Genomic DNA, 15,937 nt, shown 5'->3' on the forward strand with positions numbered 1-15,937 from the left:
TTATGAAAAACTGACCAAAACTACTTTTCATCAGAGGAGAAAAAGGCCCCTTCAATCTGTGGTGCTTTTCGTGGCCATACTGCTGCCCTGCACAATACACACCTGTTCAGTGCTTCCTCCAAACCCTTCAAGATATTTCACTTCTCCATGCACAAAGCCACCATCTCTAAGCCTCTGCACCCTGCAGTTTGGCTTTGACTGCACAGGCTGATGCCTTCAATGTCACCACTTACTCCTGCACTTGGCCAAAGGACCTGCAACACTTGGCAGCTCTCAGGTTTACTGTCAGCATGGGGGAAAATGCTATGGAGTCATTCCAACCCCATGCCCCCTGGAAAGGCAGCTCTGTCAGCAAAGCCTCTCCACTCAAAGCACACTCACACTGTCACAGCTCCACACGATGCCTCACATTTCCATCAGCAAGTACTTGGAGTAAAAATAGATCATTTGCAGCTTAACCAGATACTACAGTATGAACAAGATTAAGAGTTTGTAGACCATGTGGCAGCAAAGGAAGGCTGAAAACTGCTGTTTACTCTCTGTAAACAGAGAGGGAGGATATTTAATGACTTCAATATAATTCATACTTCTTATATAAGAAGTACTCAGCTATAAGGTGACAGTAATGCCAGAGCACTGTAGCAGAAAAGGGATCTGACAAACTGTTCACCACATGATTTCTTCATTCTTCCCTCCATGGCTACAGGAGCTGGGTCTCAGAGGCAGGACACTGCAGTAGGAAGACACAGGGAGCTGCTGTTTTCATGTTCCTAAAAAGGCTTTCTTTTGTCAATAAAATATTTTCTCTCATCACATCAGTAGCAATGAAATAAAGTAAGAGCCAGAAGCCAGTGATAAACGTGGCAGTAGCAAATATGGAGGAACAGACTAGAGATGGGAGGGGAGGGAAGAGTGTAGTTTTATACCTCCTTGGTCCATCTGCCATTAACTGAGGTCCATTCATCTTGGCTGAAAGTAGTCCACATGACTAGGAGGCAAATCTTGTTGTATTTCCCTACAGATGACAAATCAAAGAATGCTGAAACCAGCCAGAAACCAGAACTTGGGGCAAATCCAGATGACCCCAGAACACTCACACTGCATAGGCTCTACAAGTTTTTGGGAGTGTCCCAGCTGCAGCAGGACAAGACTCCAAGACTCACCATGCTGAAGAGCAGAGTAACTGTCAGTCAAAACACAGCTTTTGGTTTTTACCTTACAGAGCAGCACCAGTGGCTGTCAGAAATTAGGCAGTATCAATGCAGCTCTCCTGAAGCAGAGGGACTGCTGACAAGAGACTGAAAAGCATCACTGAAGCAGCCACGACAGGTGGGAGAGATACAGCTGTTTGCTTACCAGCCTGCATTGCTGGAAACTACTGAGATAGTGAGCAATCATGTATAATGTAAAAGCATTTCTCAGAGGCCTTTGAAAACCTTGCTTCCACCTTCTAAACCCAGCAGTGTGAAATGTGGGCACTGGAAGCAGACACAATTGTCTGTGACTGAGGGGAGGAGAGCCTGACAGCTGACTTGCATGCAAACTGTGCTGCAACAAGGGAGAAAGTCATGACTACAGACTGGATTATCCCTGTCTGTTTTCTTTGGAATTGTTCTGGCTAACTCTGTCTTGCTGTGGCTTATTATAAGGTGTTCTAACATGGATAGATGTGCAGGCCAGCTGCAGCAGAGGGAAGGAGCTGCCCAGAAGCAATAAGACCCAAGCATCTGCAGAAGAACTGGCCAGCAGCCAACATGCCTGCATCAGTCCCAGGGTAAAGCCCTTCTCACCAAAGGCACCCAGCATCCACAGCCAGAGCTGCTGCCCCAGCTGCTCTGCAATAACAAGCCAGGAGGGATCCCCCAGAGCTGCTGCAGCCAGTTCCAGCTCCCCAGCTGTGTAGTGCTGGCACTGACTGCCCTGGCTGCAGTCACCCACAGGAGGGATTAGCTATTCCACAGCATGTCATGGATCAGCTGCTAGTCCCCAGTTTTTAGTACCAAAATAAGCTCAAGTCATTCTAGGATTCAAGGTCATGTTTTCACACAAGCTTGCCATTTGCTGGCAGCACATGAAGCAGTAAAGCACAAGCATGGCAGGAGGGACCTACTAATGCCCTGAAACACCTCTGAAGGACAGACACATTTTGGCCAAGGATGGTTACCCCCTTGCAGCCCCACTGTGAAGGCTGGGAGGACTGGATGATGCACAGATGCCATTGCACAAGTGCCTGCCATAAAGCTAAGCCCAAGGAAAGCAGCACAGGATGAGGACACTGATTTGTGAGGCTCCTGTATCCACATAGTGGTCTGTCAGCAAAGGAGGAGCAGCTTTTCACCCTCCAACTGGACCACTTTACAGCAAGGAGGGAAAAAATCCTCACCTTGAGATGATGCTAGGGAAAGGGAAATGCTGCAGGGCTGCAGGCTGGCAGCTCAGAGGACACAGTAGAGCCACTCCTCACCCACTTCCACTGCCCTACTTTTAGGACCCCAAAGCAGAGCTAGGAGTTGCTGAGAGACAGGCCTGCTCCAGCCTAAGTGCTCCCTGGACATCAGCAGAGGTGTGCAGAAGTCACACAGGTCAGAGCTCAAAGTTCCACACCCACCAAGAGGCTGAATCAGCTGTGCTGTCTGGGATGACACAGCCCTGGGCAAAACAGCATCACTGCAACCAGCGAGGAGTAAGAAGGGTGACCAGCCCACTCTGCCTGCACAAAGACAGCTCAGGAACAGGGCAGGAGACAGAACCCTCTTTGGGAAGGCGCACAGGGTGCTCACTTGGGGACAGTCTTTGTGAATGAATGATGGAGGCACAATAAAGTTTATTTCTGGCAGCACAAAATCAGGAGAAATGCTGCTGCAGGAGCACAGTCACAGTCCCAAAACCAAGCAGCATTAGCTTCTTGGGCAGTAAAACCTCAGCCTGGAGAAGATGCTTCTCAGGCATAACCAGATTAAATGCCAAGAGTGTGGCAAATTCTCAGCACAGAACTCATAAGCAACAGTAACAAAAGAGGAAGCACAGGAGTAATATTTGCAGTCCCACACCACCAGCCCTTGCCCCTGCCCTGAAATGGCACCTTCCTCACCTCTGACATGCCTGCACTTCAAAGCATCTAGGCAGAGACAAGTGCAAAGCCTTCTGCAACAGGCTTGATTTTCATCTCCCACAGCCCTTTCCAGACACGACATGAGCCCTGTTAATGCTGCCCAGCAGAGCCAGGTTGGCAGGGACTCATCTGAGGTGGGATGCTGGGACAGGAATGTCTATTATGCAGGTTCAAAGTGGCCATCGAGGACATTTACTCACATAAAATGGATGGGCCAGTCCCTGTTATCTTGCAGACCTGTCAACCCCTACACAGTCTCATCACCAAATTATACCCCTCACAGCTCCATGACACCCACAACAAACAGACTGCAACCAGGGCAGCAAGGCTGCAAACACCAGGCTCTGATTTGATCCACATCTAATTGTGGATCACAATTAGCACAAGACAATGGATTTTCAATGTCCTTTTAAGAGGAATATGCCACTGCCAGCATTAGTAGCCTACAGGTTGGCTTCAAAATGGGGAGCAAAGCTGTGACTGTCCAGGACCAGGCATATGTGGGGAGCTGGAAGGTAACTCCAGGGGAGTATTACTACATGTTCACCTTACTTTTAGGCTTTTTCCCAGCATGTGCTTCTGGCTGCCCAGAAATAAAGGACACTGGGCTAAGCAGTAGCTCTGACGGCACAAAGGACATCCCTGTTAGTAGCAGGGACAGGTCATCCTAACAAATGCAGGAGGGTAAAGTGGTAGAAACATGAGGGCAAAGCCTGAGAGTATGGAAAGCAAAGAGCTGGGAAATCCTGGGCCATGGCACTGTCCTGCAGAGGACCAGGACTGCAATGCCAACAACAGCTCTACCATCTCTCTTGGTACAGTGGTGGAGAGAAGGCCCTTTCCTTTAACCATCACACACCTCACTCACCACAGTGAAACACCACAAAAATTGGGTACAGAATACTCAAAAAAACTCTTTAAGAAACTGCAGAGATCTTCCTTGAGATCTGCAAGTGTCTCTTGTCAGCATTATGAAACAAAACAGGAACAACGCAAAACGTGTTTTAAGACATCTACAAGAAGTGACACAGATCAGTAATGGCATATTCAAGAGCTGGAGGGCCAGGCACCATTGGACTGAAACATCCCTTCCTGTTCATTCCCCAGTTACAGAGGTAATAACCTGAATAACTTCAGAACCAGACACCATCCCCCTGGGCATGTGGAGCAGCCAGGCAATGGGGGGCCATGCTGCTGCTGCAAATCCTGTGATGGCAGCACACATCCCAGGGCTGTGGGAGCAGCAGCTCTGGCTCACCCTGTGTGTGGGTCTGCATGTCCCGGGCCAGCTCCATGGGCAGCACAGAATTCACCAGCGTGGAGATCACAGCAGCATCCAGGTTGCACATGGCTCCAAAGCACTTCAGCAGCAGCAGGCGCAGGGGCACCCTGTGTTCCTGCAAAACCAAGTGCTTACATCAAACCATATCCTACAGGAGGGCTCACTCTGAAGCAGACACAGCTTCTAGAAGTTCCTGTTGTTGGGAAGCCACAGACCTCCCCAGGGTGACATGAAGCCAGAAGCTCTCAAAGCTTTTAGCAACAGTACAGGAATCACTTTACAATAATGTTCACAACTGGGCTGGCTACGGGTTGTTGGCCTGTGTGGTCAGAGGGCATGTGGCAGCCAGAGCTCAGATCTGAGATGTCCCACATCATCCACTAAATCTGGCAACACACCAACAACCCATACCTGTCCCCAGCAAAGACACTGAATGTGCTGGACAGCCAGGACTCTCTGAGCATGCTAAGGTTTGGTGAACACTGCTCTGATTAAGGTTTCCTGACGAGGTAACATTTGCAAGCCCTCTTCAGAAAGTTTTGGGACATGCAAGGATTCCAGCAAAGATGATGCTCAGCCTGCACCTCCCATGCAGGAGCTCTGATGCTGAGGTAACCTGAATACTCTGCCCTCAGCCAACAGCTCCAGGGTTCAGAGAACACAAGAGAGCCAAGCCCTGGCACTGGGCATGACAGCAGCCAGGACAGGACACCCAACTGCTCCTTACCTGGTCAGGCTTCCTTGGAATTGTGGTCAGAGAGGAGCAGGCAGTGAAGGTCAGCAGGCTCTGAATGCCCAGCCTGCCTTCCTGCTCTCAGCTATGCCACAGCCCCCTGATGCTGAGATCTGGGTTCAGACACACAAGTGCTGGATGAAAGCAAAATGCCACAAAACTTGATGTGCTGTAGCTGGGGACTCAGGGACAAGATGGGGACAAGTTTTCTACACCCACAGAGTCCTACAATAGAACTTAACAGAAAGGAGAGGGACAAAGCAACACTACATAGGTGTTTATGGCAAAACTTCCATTTCTTCCTCTAAACTGATTTGCTTCCTCACTCCAAAAGCATCTACTCATTACCTAATTTCCTAACCAGTTATTTACTAATGCACAGAGGTGCATCAATTAAAAGAGGAGCAATCACAGATCTCCCAAGGCATCCTCTGAATTCCTTCCTCTAGACAGCAGTGATGCCAATGCTGTCCCTCAATGGGCCAGTAAAAGCAGCAAGCTTTACCCTTGCCAAGTGCTAGCTATTGCTTCAAAGTCTACAGCACCCTCTGCTCTTTCACACAACTTTCATACACAGCATTGACATGGCCAGCACTCAAAAGGGACATGCTGCAATTTCAGTGAGATCACAGAACTGCCCTATCCAAGGGAAACATCTTAAATACATTCATTGTACCAACCCTGCTCTTCTGCATCTTCAGGAAAATCTTAAAGAGACATTTGGTGCATTCTGCCACCTTACCATCTGATAATACGCCACAAGGGACAGGACAGATTCAAACTCATTCTTCTTGCACATTTTCTTGCAAACTTCTGGGTCTGCATCTGTCTGGAAGAAGGAATTGACAGGTAACCCAGTGACACAACAAAGCAGAAGGTGCCTGTGCAGGGACCTCGAGGGAGTCCACTGCTATTAGACCTCAGTAGCCCCAAATCTCACAAAGAAACTGAAGGCAGAGCACAGAAACAGGTCAAGAACCACCACCCTTCACCATCAAAGTGGATTCTTGAGAAATGCCTCTGCCATAGAGCAGGTCTCGGGCTGAAAATATCTAAAACGCAATCCAAACAGCACGTGATTGAGAGCATCCCACAGTTACATAGGGCAGCTCCAGCACTGCTCCCATCCTGAGAAGGACATCTTCTCCCATCCCTAAGTTCGGGGGAAATGGTTGCACAAAATCCCACTCAGCCTTGCCCTGCAGCCCACAGCAAGGCAGCACAGGCTGTATGCAGAGTGACAGAGACCCTGGCATTTATTACAGAAAACGTGCCTGTTTTCTGCAGAACTGGAGAGGACTATACAATAGTGCCAGAGCAAACCCCTACCACAGACCATGTCACTGCACTGAGGGCAGCTCCCCGGTCATCCCTGGACACAGATGGCCTTGTACAAACTAGTGAGAGTGCTGGGACAGTAATCTCACTGCTGCTCAGCACGGGCATGTTCCTCTCCTGTATGCAGAGATGTGTGAGATGATTTATACTTTCTCACAAAAACAGCTTTAAAGCTCACTTTCAAGGCAACCAAAAAATGTTCTTTGCATTTGATGAGCTTAACCCCACAGGTACCTCCCAGCAATGGAGGATATCTTGAGGGGATGATGTTTTAAATGGGCTTAGGAGTGCAACAACCCTCACCAGAGACTTCCAGGTTTTCTGTGGCAGATTGGGTATTTTGGAGGTGAGGGTTTATATCCCCTTGTGATAGGTAAATACCAAAACTACCATGAACAGCTCAGTAATGCTTTTCAGAACAGCTCTATAAGGTGGAATGGAGAGTAAAGGCAGCTCAAGAGCACTGCAGAGCCCACAGAGAAGGGCAGGGCTTACTGACACTAAAGGATGCACAAGAGACCTGTGTCCCCAAAACAGCAGATCCAGTGGCAACACAGGGGTGAAGGAGGTCAAAGAAAAGGAATTTCACCAGCACTGTCTGCTCTGGTCTGCCTGAGAAGAGAGGGATTTACTCACCAGGATGCGAAGCAGCTCCTCCAGGTAGCAGCAGATGACATTCTCATCCTCATAGAGTGCCCAGCTGCGCTGCTGAGCATCGTCCTTGTGCCTGGCCAGATCCGCAAAGATCACCTCCAGCCGCTGCTCGTCGTGGCAGATCTGGCCCGAGGGCAGCCCCGCACTCAGGTTCTGCACGACAGCAAAACCCCTGGTTAGTGGGGCCCTGACAGCTGGCTCTTGTTTGGGTGCCTGTTCCCTGCAATCTTGTCTCACAACTGGCAGCTGACCTCATTCAGTCAAGAGCTGGCAGTATAAAACCAGGAAGTTTATGACACATGTTATTTCAGATCTCATACTTTTGGAGCCTCTACCCTCCATAGATTCTGGAAATCATCCTGAGAATGGGAAAAGCCAAACCAGCCCAGTATGGGCCAGGACCACTGCCAGGCAGCAGCTGAGCACCCCCAGTGAAACAATGTCCTGGACAGCACACCACCACACTGCACAGCTGCCTCGAGGCAGGAGAAGTTCCCTCTGCTGCCCACTCCCTCCAGCCTGAAAGGGACAGATCTGCCTTGAATTCTTAGCTCTTGGCACTTGTATGGTGCTCTCCATGCCAGCTGCTCTAGGCCTGGATCCTCTGCTGCAAGAACAGGAACCAATTCATCATGGGCTGCTTTGGTTTTCATTCTGAACAGCAGAGCTCCACTGTTCACCACAGCTCTGAAGTGTGTGGCCACCCAGCAAACCTTACTGCACACAGTCCATTCTCCAGCTGCTGTCAACTGCATCCCCACCACTTCTGCCTCACACACAACCCTTGCCATGAAGGTCTCACTCTTCAGTTGCCTTTCCTTTGCTCTTCCTCTCCTTCAAGAAAGAGGGGAGTGGCAAGGGTGCATTTAACCCACCTGAACAGCCGCTGTGCTCTGGGATTTAGGATAAGCCTCTAGGACCTAATTATATCACATGAATCACTTGGTTTCCTGAAAGCAAGGCAAGAAGGGAGGGTTCAGTACATGGAACTGAGCTGATCACAGGTGAGGTGCCCAGGCACTATTAAAAGAGGTAAGGACTAATTTGTGAAAAAGCTCAAATTATATACACAAGGGCTTGGCAGCAGTGACAACAAGCAGCAGGAGATCAGTGAGGTGGAAGAGAACCAAGCTGAGAAATTCAAACAACAGAGAAAACCCACTCACTGAGACCAAATTCCTAAAAAATTTTGGATGAGGCTGTCTTACCACATGCAGCAACAAGTCATGATTGCTCAGTGAGAAAATGCCTTTACAACTTACCAGCCAGTAACCTGGAACCTCAGAGAAGACTTAGTCCTTCCAACAGGCTGGCTGTGCAGGCAGGGGCACAAGCCTTTAGGCAGACTTCACTTTGGGAGCAGAGCAGATAGATCTTGTACAGAGACACAGCCCATGGCTTGTGCCAGCTGTGACACCTGCACATGGATGGCCAAGTGCAGGAGCTGCACCCCTCCTGCCTATCCCCACCCTCCTGCCCTCTCTGGGGAAACCACTCCATGTTTAACAGTAATGTCTTGCCTGCTTTATTAGAGACAGATTTGTTAGTCATTTGCTTTGGGGTATGAACTAATTTAGGACTTCAAGTCCACGCTTCAGTCATAAAATAAAGATATTTTCTTGTTGCTGCTTCTTACATAATTTTTGTCAGGCAGGTAATGAAGGAAGAAGCATGCAGGTTTAACACAAGCCTCTGTCCACACTTGAAATTTTGGGAAGCTGTGGGTGGCCTAGCAGAAAAGCAGGTAGCCAGCTGTAAGAGAGCACAACAGCTTTCAGGAGCTGAGTACAAGCATGAGAATTTCCCTCTGAAAGGTGATTTATCAGAAGCAAATACTTTAAGAGACTCACTTCATCTTGCCACCCCCCTGCTTCTCCTTAGGAGGACCTACACTGCAGTGTCACCTGCCTGTCCTCAAGAGTCCCAGCTCTCTGGGAGAGAGTTCTCCATTATGTGCCTTACATCCTTCTCACTGGAGCACTGCAGGGCCAGTCCTACCTCAATCCACTGCTGGGGCTCTTTTTGGATGACCATTTTAATGAGTATTCATTTTAATGATCCCTCTACTCAGCATCTTACCACTAATCTACTTTCTCCAATCCTTCATCTGCAGCCCTTAATGACTCCACTGAGCCTCAAGCTTGGATGGACTTGGATGAGATCAATCCATTAACAAGCTATTCCATCTGACCATGTAACTACACCTCACACTGTCTCAGTGCACTTTCAGCACCATTCTCAGCCCTCCCATCACCAGGATCAGGTCTCTGCTTATTAAACATCTTGGCAGCTACAACAACATGCAGCATCATCATATGGCCATTTCCAGGAATCTGCTGGAGAGCCCATAAGCAGAAGGAGGTTTCAGTATTTCTAACAATGCCACTTTGCATTATCTTGCTGCTTCAAATAATTCCCTTCCCCCAGCCCAGCAGAACAAGCTGCTACAGGGATTTCGTTCTTCCTGAGCAGCCCAAAACCATTTTGGGAACTTTATAATACCCACACTGCTCAGAGGTGGCCACATCTGCCATGCAAACCCAGCTGCTGTCCTGCCCTGCCCATTTCTTCTTTTCCCCTGCCTCCCTCCCCCCCTTACCCCACCAGCAAGTGCAGTGGTTCACCAATACCATGGGTACACACACCTTCCCTCCAGATGAGCCCCAAAATCGTATAGCAGGTTTTCAGACACACTTCATGGGGACTGCTCTGGGAATTCATCCATCCTCTGGGCAGCAAACCATTCCCACAACATTATCCACAGAAACCAGACAGCTAACACTAGACCCAACACATGCAGACCTCCATGCTCCTCAGCGAGTTCCCATGAAAGCCAGCTCTAGTTCAGACAGACACTGCAATGCTGTCTTTGAAAAGAGGTTTCAGTCCCCTTGTGCATCTTACCCAGTCACTGTGACACTTATCAGAAGCTAGCTCATGGACAAGAAGAGGGACCATTTCCAAGGCCAGGCCAGATGCTGACACAGGGAAGCCAACCTGGCAGGTTTGCTCCTGCAGATCCCAAATAGTATGGCAGTAGTACCTCTGAAGTATCTTTCCTAAGGGGTGAGCTCCTCAGCACCCTCCTTGTCTCTGCTGTTCCCCCAACCTAGCCTTACATCACCTCTCAAAAAGCAGCAACAGGATGCTGTCCCAGCATCTTTTATTCTCTAAAAAACCCCACATGCCTGTACAGACTCCAAGCTGGAGAGGCAGCAAGGTAAATAAGATGGAAGTACTATTCAACCTTCAGAAGGCACTGGGGATACAAGAGAGGTCGGGGATTCTGGAATTGATTTAGTAAACCAGTGACTTGACTTTAAATTAAGACTGGAAAATAATAGAAAGGATATAATTAATTAAAGAACATGATACAAAAGGTTGAAGCAGGTATGGTATCTACTGTGAGCAGACCAAAGCTTTAAAACAAAGCTGATATCTCACTCTGTTTTAGGGAGTAGAAGAAAAGCCTTGAAAAATATGCAAGAGACGAGTTACCATGTATTTGCATGGACTGGGGAGTAGAGGGATTTCAGAAGCTACAAATTAAAGAAAAAAATTCCTTGACCTAGAACTGGCAACTCAGCAACAATTCTACACAGAAACTCCTGAGACTGTGGAATGATGGTATAATGAACAACACAAAGTCAACAATAATAATTTGTACCACTAAACCACACTAGTGAAGCTGCAACAGTGCAGCCACCCCACAAGCACACGTGCCCACCCTTCCAGCTGTCAGAGCTAGTCCAGTCTCCCACACCAGGTGAACAACCTCACCTGGGACCAGGCCCCCACATATTAGCAGAGCTGTATCATCAGGCTGGGACACTGAGCAAAAATGCACACCACATCCACAACATTTACACCTGAGCACTGTGCAAGCCCATCCAGGCCCTCCTTCTGAAAGCAGTACTGCTCAAAATAGGTATGGTGAGATATTATGAGATGGGAGAGAATCTTCTGCTGTGTCTCCATGTATTACTGATCATTTTAAAATCCCACAGATGTCCTGGGTGAAAGATATCATATCAGTTACCACAAGATCCATACTACTCCCTGCACCAGCATCACCTTCTTCCCATCCTTTTCAGGCTGGTCTGCAGCAATGGCCATGAAATTGAGGCTTTCAAATCCCCTCGGCAGAAACTTGGCACTAAATAATTTCTGTGGAATTAAGCTTATTGTATCCTGAGTACAGGTATGAATGATAAAAATAATATTAAAATATTGAACAAGGTTCAAATATCTGAAAACTGAACTCCACAGCATGCAAGACAGAGCCCGAACATTTGCTTGAACCAGCTAAATTTTTTTGCTGAATCTAGATCACACATTGACAGGGCATTGTTACAGGAGAAGGAAGTAATTTACCACTGGGTTATGGCCACAGAGACTTGATGATTGCTTATAGGCCCCTCTATTCAGTACAAACAGTCAGCCAGATTATGATTTGATGTAAAATTTGAATGTCATTAGTTTTCCATATTCAAATGCCTCCAAACAGTTCATTATAATCTTGCTATTAGCAACGGAATTCCAATCTTACAAGTTTGTATGATGTGCACTGAGCAAGTGGGAGCTGAAATTTATTATCCCTCCAGCTAAAGCAGAGGGCTGCCCAGGTGCACTTCACCATTTCAATGACTGATGTAGAAGGAGAAAGGATTATTTTGACATAAGGTTTATTTAGAACAAGCTCAAGATAATGTGCCAACTCAAGGCTAAGTTGTACATCTGTAGCTCATCTGGGGAATAAAAACTCACCTGTTTTCCACTTCTCTGCTAACAGTACTAGGACCTGGCTTAAACCCTTTAAAGCCCTGGTTCCCCTGGCTGGATGTTTACCCCGATCTAGCACCTTTCATTTGGGATCTCACTGCATTTCTCATCCCAAACATGAGGAGCTTGCTGGGCTCATGACACCTTATGCTTATCCTTGATGCTCAGAGGTGGTGAGCAGCATCCCCACTCCAGCCTGACACACATTACCTTACTCTCCACCACGGAGATGAGGATCTGCTCCATGATGCTGCTGGTGGCGGGGACAGAGGTCTGGATGTGGCCGATGACGATGCCAATGGCCACGCGGGACAGCTCGTAGCTCAGGTGGGTGTTCCTGCGCACCAGCTCGATCAGTTCCGCACCGATTGTCTTGGGCACCGAGGCCACCAGGCCACCGGCCTCTGCAGACAGCGACTCCACCCCAGCTCCCTTCTTATCCTCCAGGCAGAGGTTGCTGAAGGCATCCAGGCTTGCAGGGGGGGCCGGGGCAGTTTTCTTTCCCTGAGAAGTCTTCTCCCCATCCACATTGTGAGACCTGTGGGTCCCCCCTTCGCCTGGAGGAGCTGGGGCGTTCCTCTTGGACTGGGGAGATTTGCTGGTATCCTTTGGGGAAGTGCCGTACCGGGAGTGGGAGACGGAGCCGCTGTCCAGGTTGCGGGTGATGGTGGTGTGCACGCTCCGGCTGGGCACAGGGGGCGGCGTGTTGGCAGGACTGGACGTGGCTGTGGGGAGAGCGCTCTCGGACACAGAAGAAGCAGTGTACAAGGTATCCAGGGATGTCGTGCTTATAGAGGAGGCACTAGAAGCTGACCCAGGAATAATTTCAACAGCATCTGAAAGGGAACAATTAAACATGCCTTAGCAACAGCATCAAAGGAAAAGAGAAAAACCCCAAATTGCTACAGCACAGTCCATTAAAAGGCTCATTGTGCATTGGACCAGAGCAGTTTAACTCCCCTTCCTGCCTCACTTATCTCAAAGCAAAAATTGTACCAGTTCTCTCTGGAGCATTCCCACACAATCACCTCTTTAGAAAGGGGAAAGCTCCTCTGCTGAGATGAATACCCTTCAAAGGGCTTAGTGTTTTACACAGGGGAAGGGAGGGCGAGATGGACAGAACTAAGGGACAGAAAAGTCTTTTCCCCCTGGGTTAGGCTTTCTCTGTGTTAAGGACTTAAGCCCTGACTTTTGAAAGATGGTGCCTCAGAATTGCAAGACACAGAAGGCTTCACACACAAGCCTGCACCTCCCTCTTGCACAGACCTCATCCTTAGCAATGACAGTGGAGGATACACTTGACTGACAACCTCTTTAGTCCCTCCCTTTCAGCACTCTCCCAACATTTGTTCACGAGCCCTGCAGCCCTGCTGGCACCACTGATTTCACTAGCCTCCACACTATCTGCTCTACTGTATTTCTCCCCCCACATCTAGTTTTTACTAGCTCTAGCAGTGGGAGTCCCACTTTCCAAGGGAAAAAAATCCACAACAAGCAAAGAGATATTAAGATTTTTCTTTCCTTTAACCTGGTCTTATATATAGTTTTGGTTAATCTTATCCATTAGTTTCCAGAGGGCAGAAATGTATTCCAGAGGGCAGAGTTCTTCCCTGACTATGAAAACAATTACTTGGACAAACAGTGGGTTAGCTGGGGTTCTCAAGAGCAGCTGCTGTTAGTGCTGGAAGAGAAGGAGCTGTACTCCATGGGGAGCTCAGAAGGCTGTTACACACACACATGCCCAAAGGAAGGAGCAGTGGGACTGATGTGAAATTCCTTGCTGCCCTTCCACAGACAACTCCAACCCTTCCTGTTCCATCAGTGCTTGGAGCCCTCCACCAGTCCATCCACCACTCCTCCCAAAGTAAACACCACCTAGGCAGAAAAACTGGGCTCTTCACTCCCCCACAGGTTCAGCATCCCCCTTTTTCCTCCTCCTCACAGAGGATCATTCATGACTCATAGCTCCCCCTATGCTTCATTAAGTAATGAGTTGAAGGAAACTGACCTTTGCAAACTCCCACTACTCCAGTGAAAAATGGCTCAATACCATTAAGCACCATTAAGGAAGCTGGTGCCAGCCCCAGGTCTCAATTACCTGCAAGTCAATAGCTCTGCCCTGCTCCACACAAGGGACATGAGTGGGCTTGAAATGGGCTGAGTGTCACCAATGGCAGCACTGTCACAGCACAGCAGAGCACTTGGCCAACCTGGCAGCAAGTCACAAGGATCAGCACTACTCTGTCAGCCCAACCACACTGCAGATGGAGAAGCTCCAGCCCTGACCCCATGGTCCTGCCCTCAAGTGTTACTCACTAGCTGCTCCTCTGCCTGTGGGCAGCACATAGGCAGATGTGTCCCTGGTATTATTACTGCTCCTTACAGGCACCAGACACTGAGTTAATGGAAATCCAACCACTGTACAAAGAAAGTGCTCAGCAGACTGGGAGTTGAGACTGCATTAAAAGCCAGTGAGCACCCCTGGTAAAGTGTCACACACTGCAAGGGAATGCCCCCTCTGCCTTGTTGGGAGACAGCCATGGTGTCTGTGGGAGAAAAAGCACCTTAAACCACTGACTCAGTGCACTAGCCAGGCTAGCCACATGAGCAGGCAGGGAGTTGCTCCTTGGAGAGCCACAGGCACTGAAGGAGCAAGGGGATGCTGTACCTGGTACCCACCCACCAGCTGCTCAGACCCTTCCAAATCAGAACAGGCTTGAAGGAGCACTGGTCACCAGCTCAGGACCAGTAGCATTAAAACCTATAGGAATCAAGCTGTATACATTTAATAGATATATCTGTAAAGATAAAAACCATAATCAGAATTATTAGGGAATAGATGAGGATGCTCATGTAAGCACAAAGCAGAAGCATTCAGGCCCCATGGCTGTTACATCACCCAGTGTCTGCTTCATGCCCAAGACCTGGAGAGCAGCTTGTCCTTACTTTTAATGGGAGCAGCAAGCTGTGTGTTCTTGCGCTTCTCTGGAGGTGGGGGGGTGACAGGAGCAGCACGATGAGCCTGTGGCTGGATCTGTAAGGAGAGATTGCAGGGCAATCAAAGGAGGTTAACAATAAAGACATTCTCTTTATGAAGGCTTCCTTCTCACATGCATGTGTAGATTTGTCCTTACATCTCTCTTGTCATTTGGGGCACTTTTCTCAGGAGGACAGATGCTAATGGGCAGCCTCCCAGAAGAACAAAGCAGGACTCAAACTGACTTCATCCCCTCCCTGTGACAGGCAAAGCAGCCCTTGTTTAATTGCTGTGTTCAGAAGCACATGGCACATATGTCGTGTAGACCTGTCAAGCATTTACTCCTCCTTTATTCCAAATGCAATCCCACACACTTACCATGTCTCCACATTACTCTCAATAGCTCCACACAGGCTGCAAACAGAGTGTGTATTTACACACTCTTCTGGAGAGATCCATTACATCAGCTACAAATACCCTTGCAGAAAGACAAAGCCAAGGACTGGAAACATGTAAATGCCTTTTCCATGCTCTCAAAATTATTTCTGCTCATGCAGGGAGAAAATAGGGTTTGACCCTCTGTACAATACTATGCTACCTATAGCAAGACACACTGGGAAAAGCTTTGCATTAACTCTCCACATCTGGGGATTCTTGTGCAAGTCTCTTCTTCTAGGACTGCCAAGCCAGCAGTGTACAAGTCCCAGATCCAGACCCCTACACTCACCTTCTCCTGTCAGATCTAAATACTATTATCACCAATATCACATTGACCCACAGTTACTCCAGTGAGGTGCAGCCTCAGGGTTAACCTCTAATCAGTAGGGCATTATTGAACACAGCAGCCAAGCCAGGTGGGAGCACATTGCATCACTACACCAAGTTCCCACAGCCCATCAGCTCAGGGCCAGGAGACTGCTTGGGACCTCTCAGGACTGCTGGGATTCAGAGCCTGCTGCCTCAAATGTGCCTCTGCTTTTATGGGATATTGCAACCACTGTCTGTGGCCAAGCCTCCTAGGGGAGCACAGGAAGGGAAAGGAGGTGATGGCCTGAATGC

The 15,937-nt window shown here is 48.6% G+C and overlaps 1 protein-coding gene across 1 annotated transcript in view; it reads right to left on the reverse strand.

Moving 5' to 3' along the window:
* The window catches only part of NCKIPSD (NCK interacting protein with SH3 domain), a 49,960-nt gene that overhangs the window by 8,006 nt on the left and 26,017 nt on the right, over nucleotides 1-15,937 (reverse strand). Inside the window, exons 4-8 of the mRNA XM_064724537.1 lie at nucleotides 14,848-14,935; nucleotides 12,112-12,737; nucleotides 7,102-7,272; nucleotides 5,870-5,956; nucleotides 4,371-4,509 (exon numbers count right to left, since the gene is read on the reverse strand). Of these exons, the coding sequence (XP_064580607.1) occupies nucleotides 4,371-4,509; nucleotides 5,870-5,956; nucleotides 7,102-7,272; nucleotides 12,112-12,737; nucleotides 14,848-14,935 (1,111 nt within the window). The remainder of the gene's footprint in view (nucleotides 1-4,370; nucleotides 4,510-5,869; nucleotides 5,957-7,101; nucleotides 7,273-12,111; nucleotides 12,738-14,847; nucleotides 14,936-15,937) is intronic.

The sequence above is a fragment of the Zonotrichia leucophrys genome, chromosome 12 (assembly GCF_028769735.1).
Source record: "Zonotrichia leucophrys gambelii isolate GWCS_2022_RI chromosome 12, RI_Zleu_2.0, whole genome shotgun sequence".
Lineage (NCBI taxonomy): Eukaryota > Metazoa > Chordata > Aves > Passeriformes > Passerellidae > Zonotrichia > Zonotrichia leucophrys.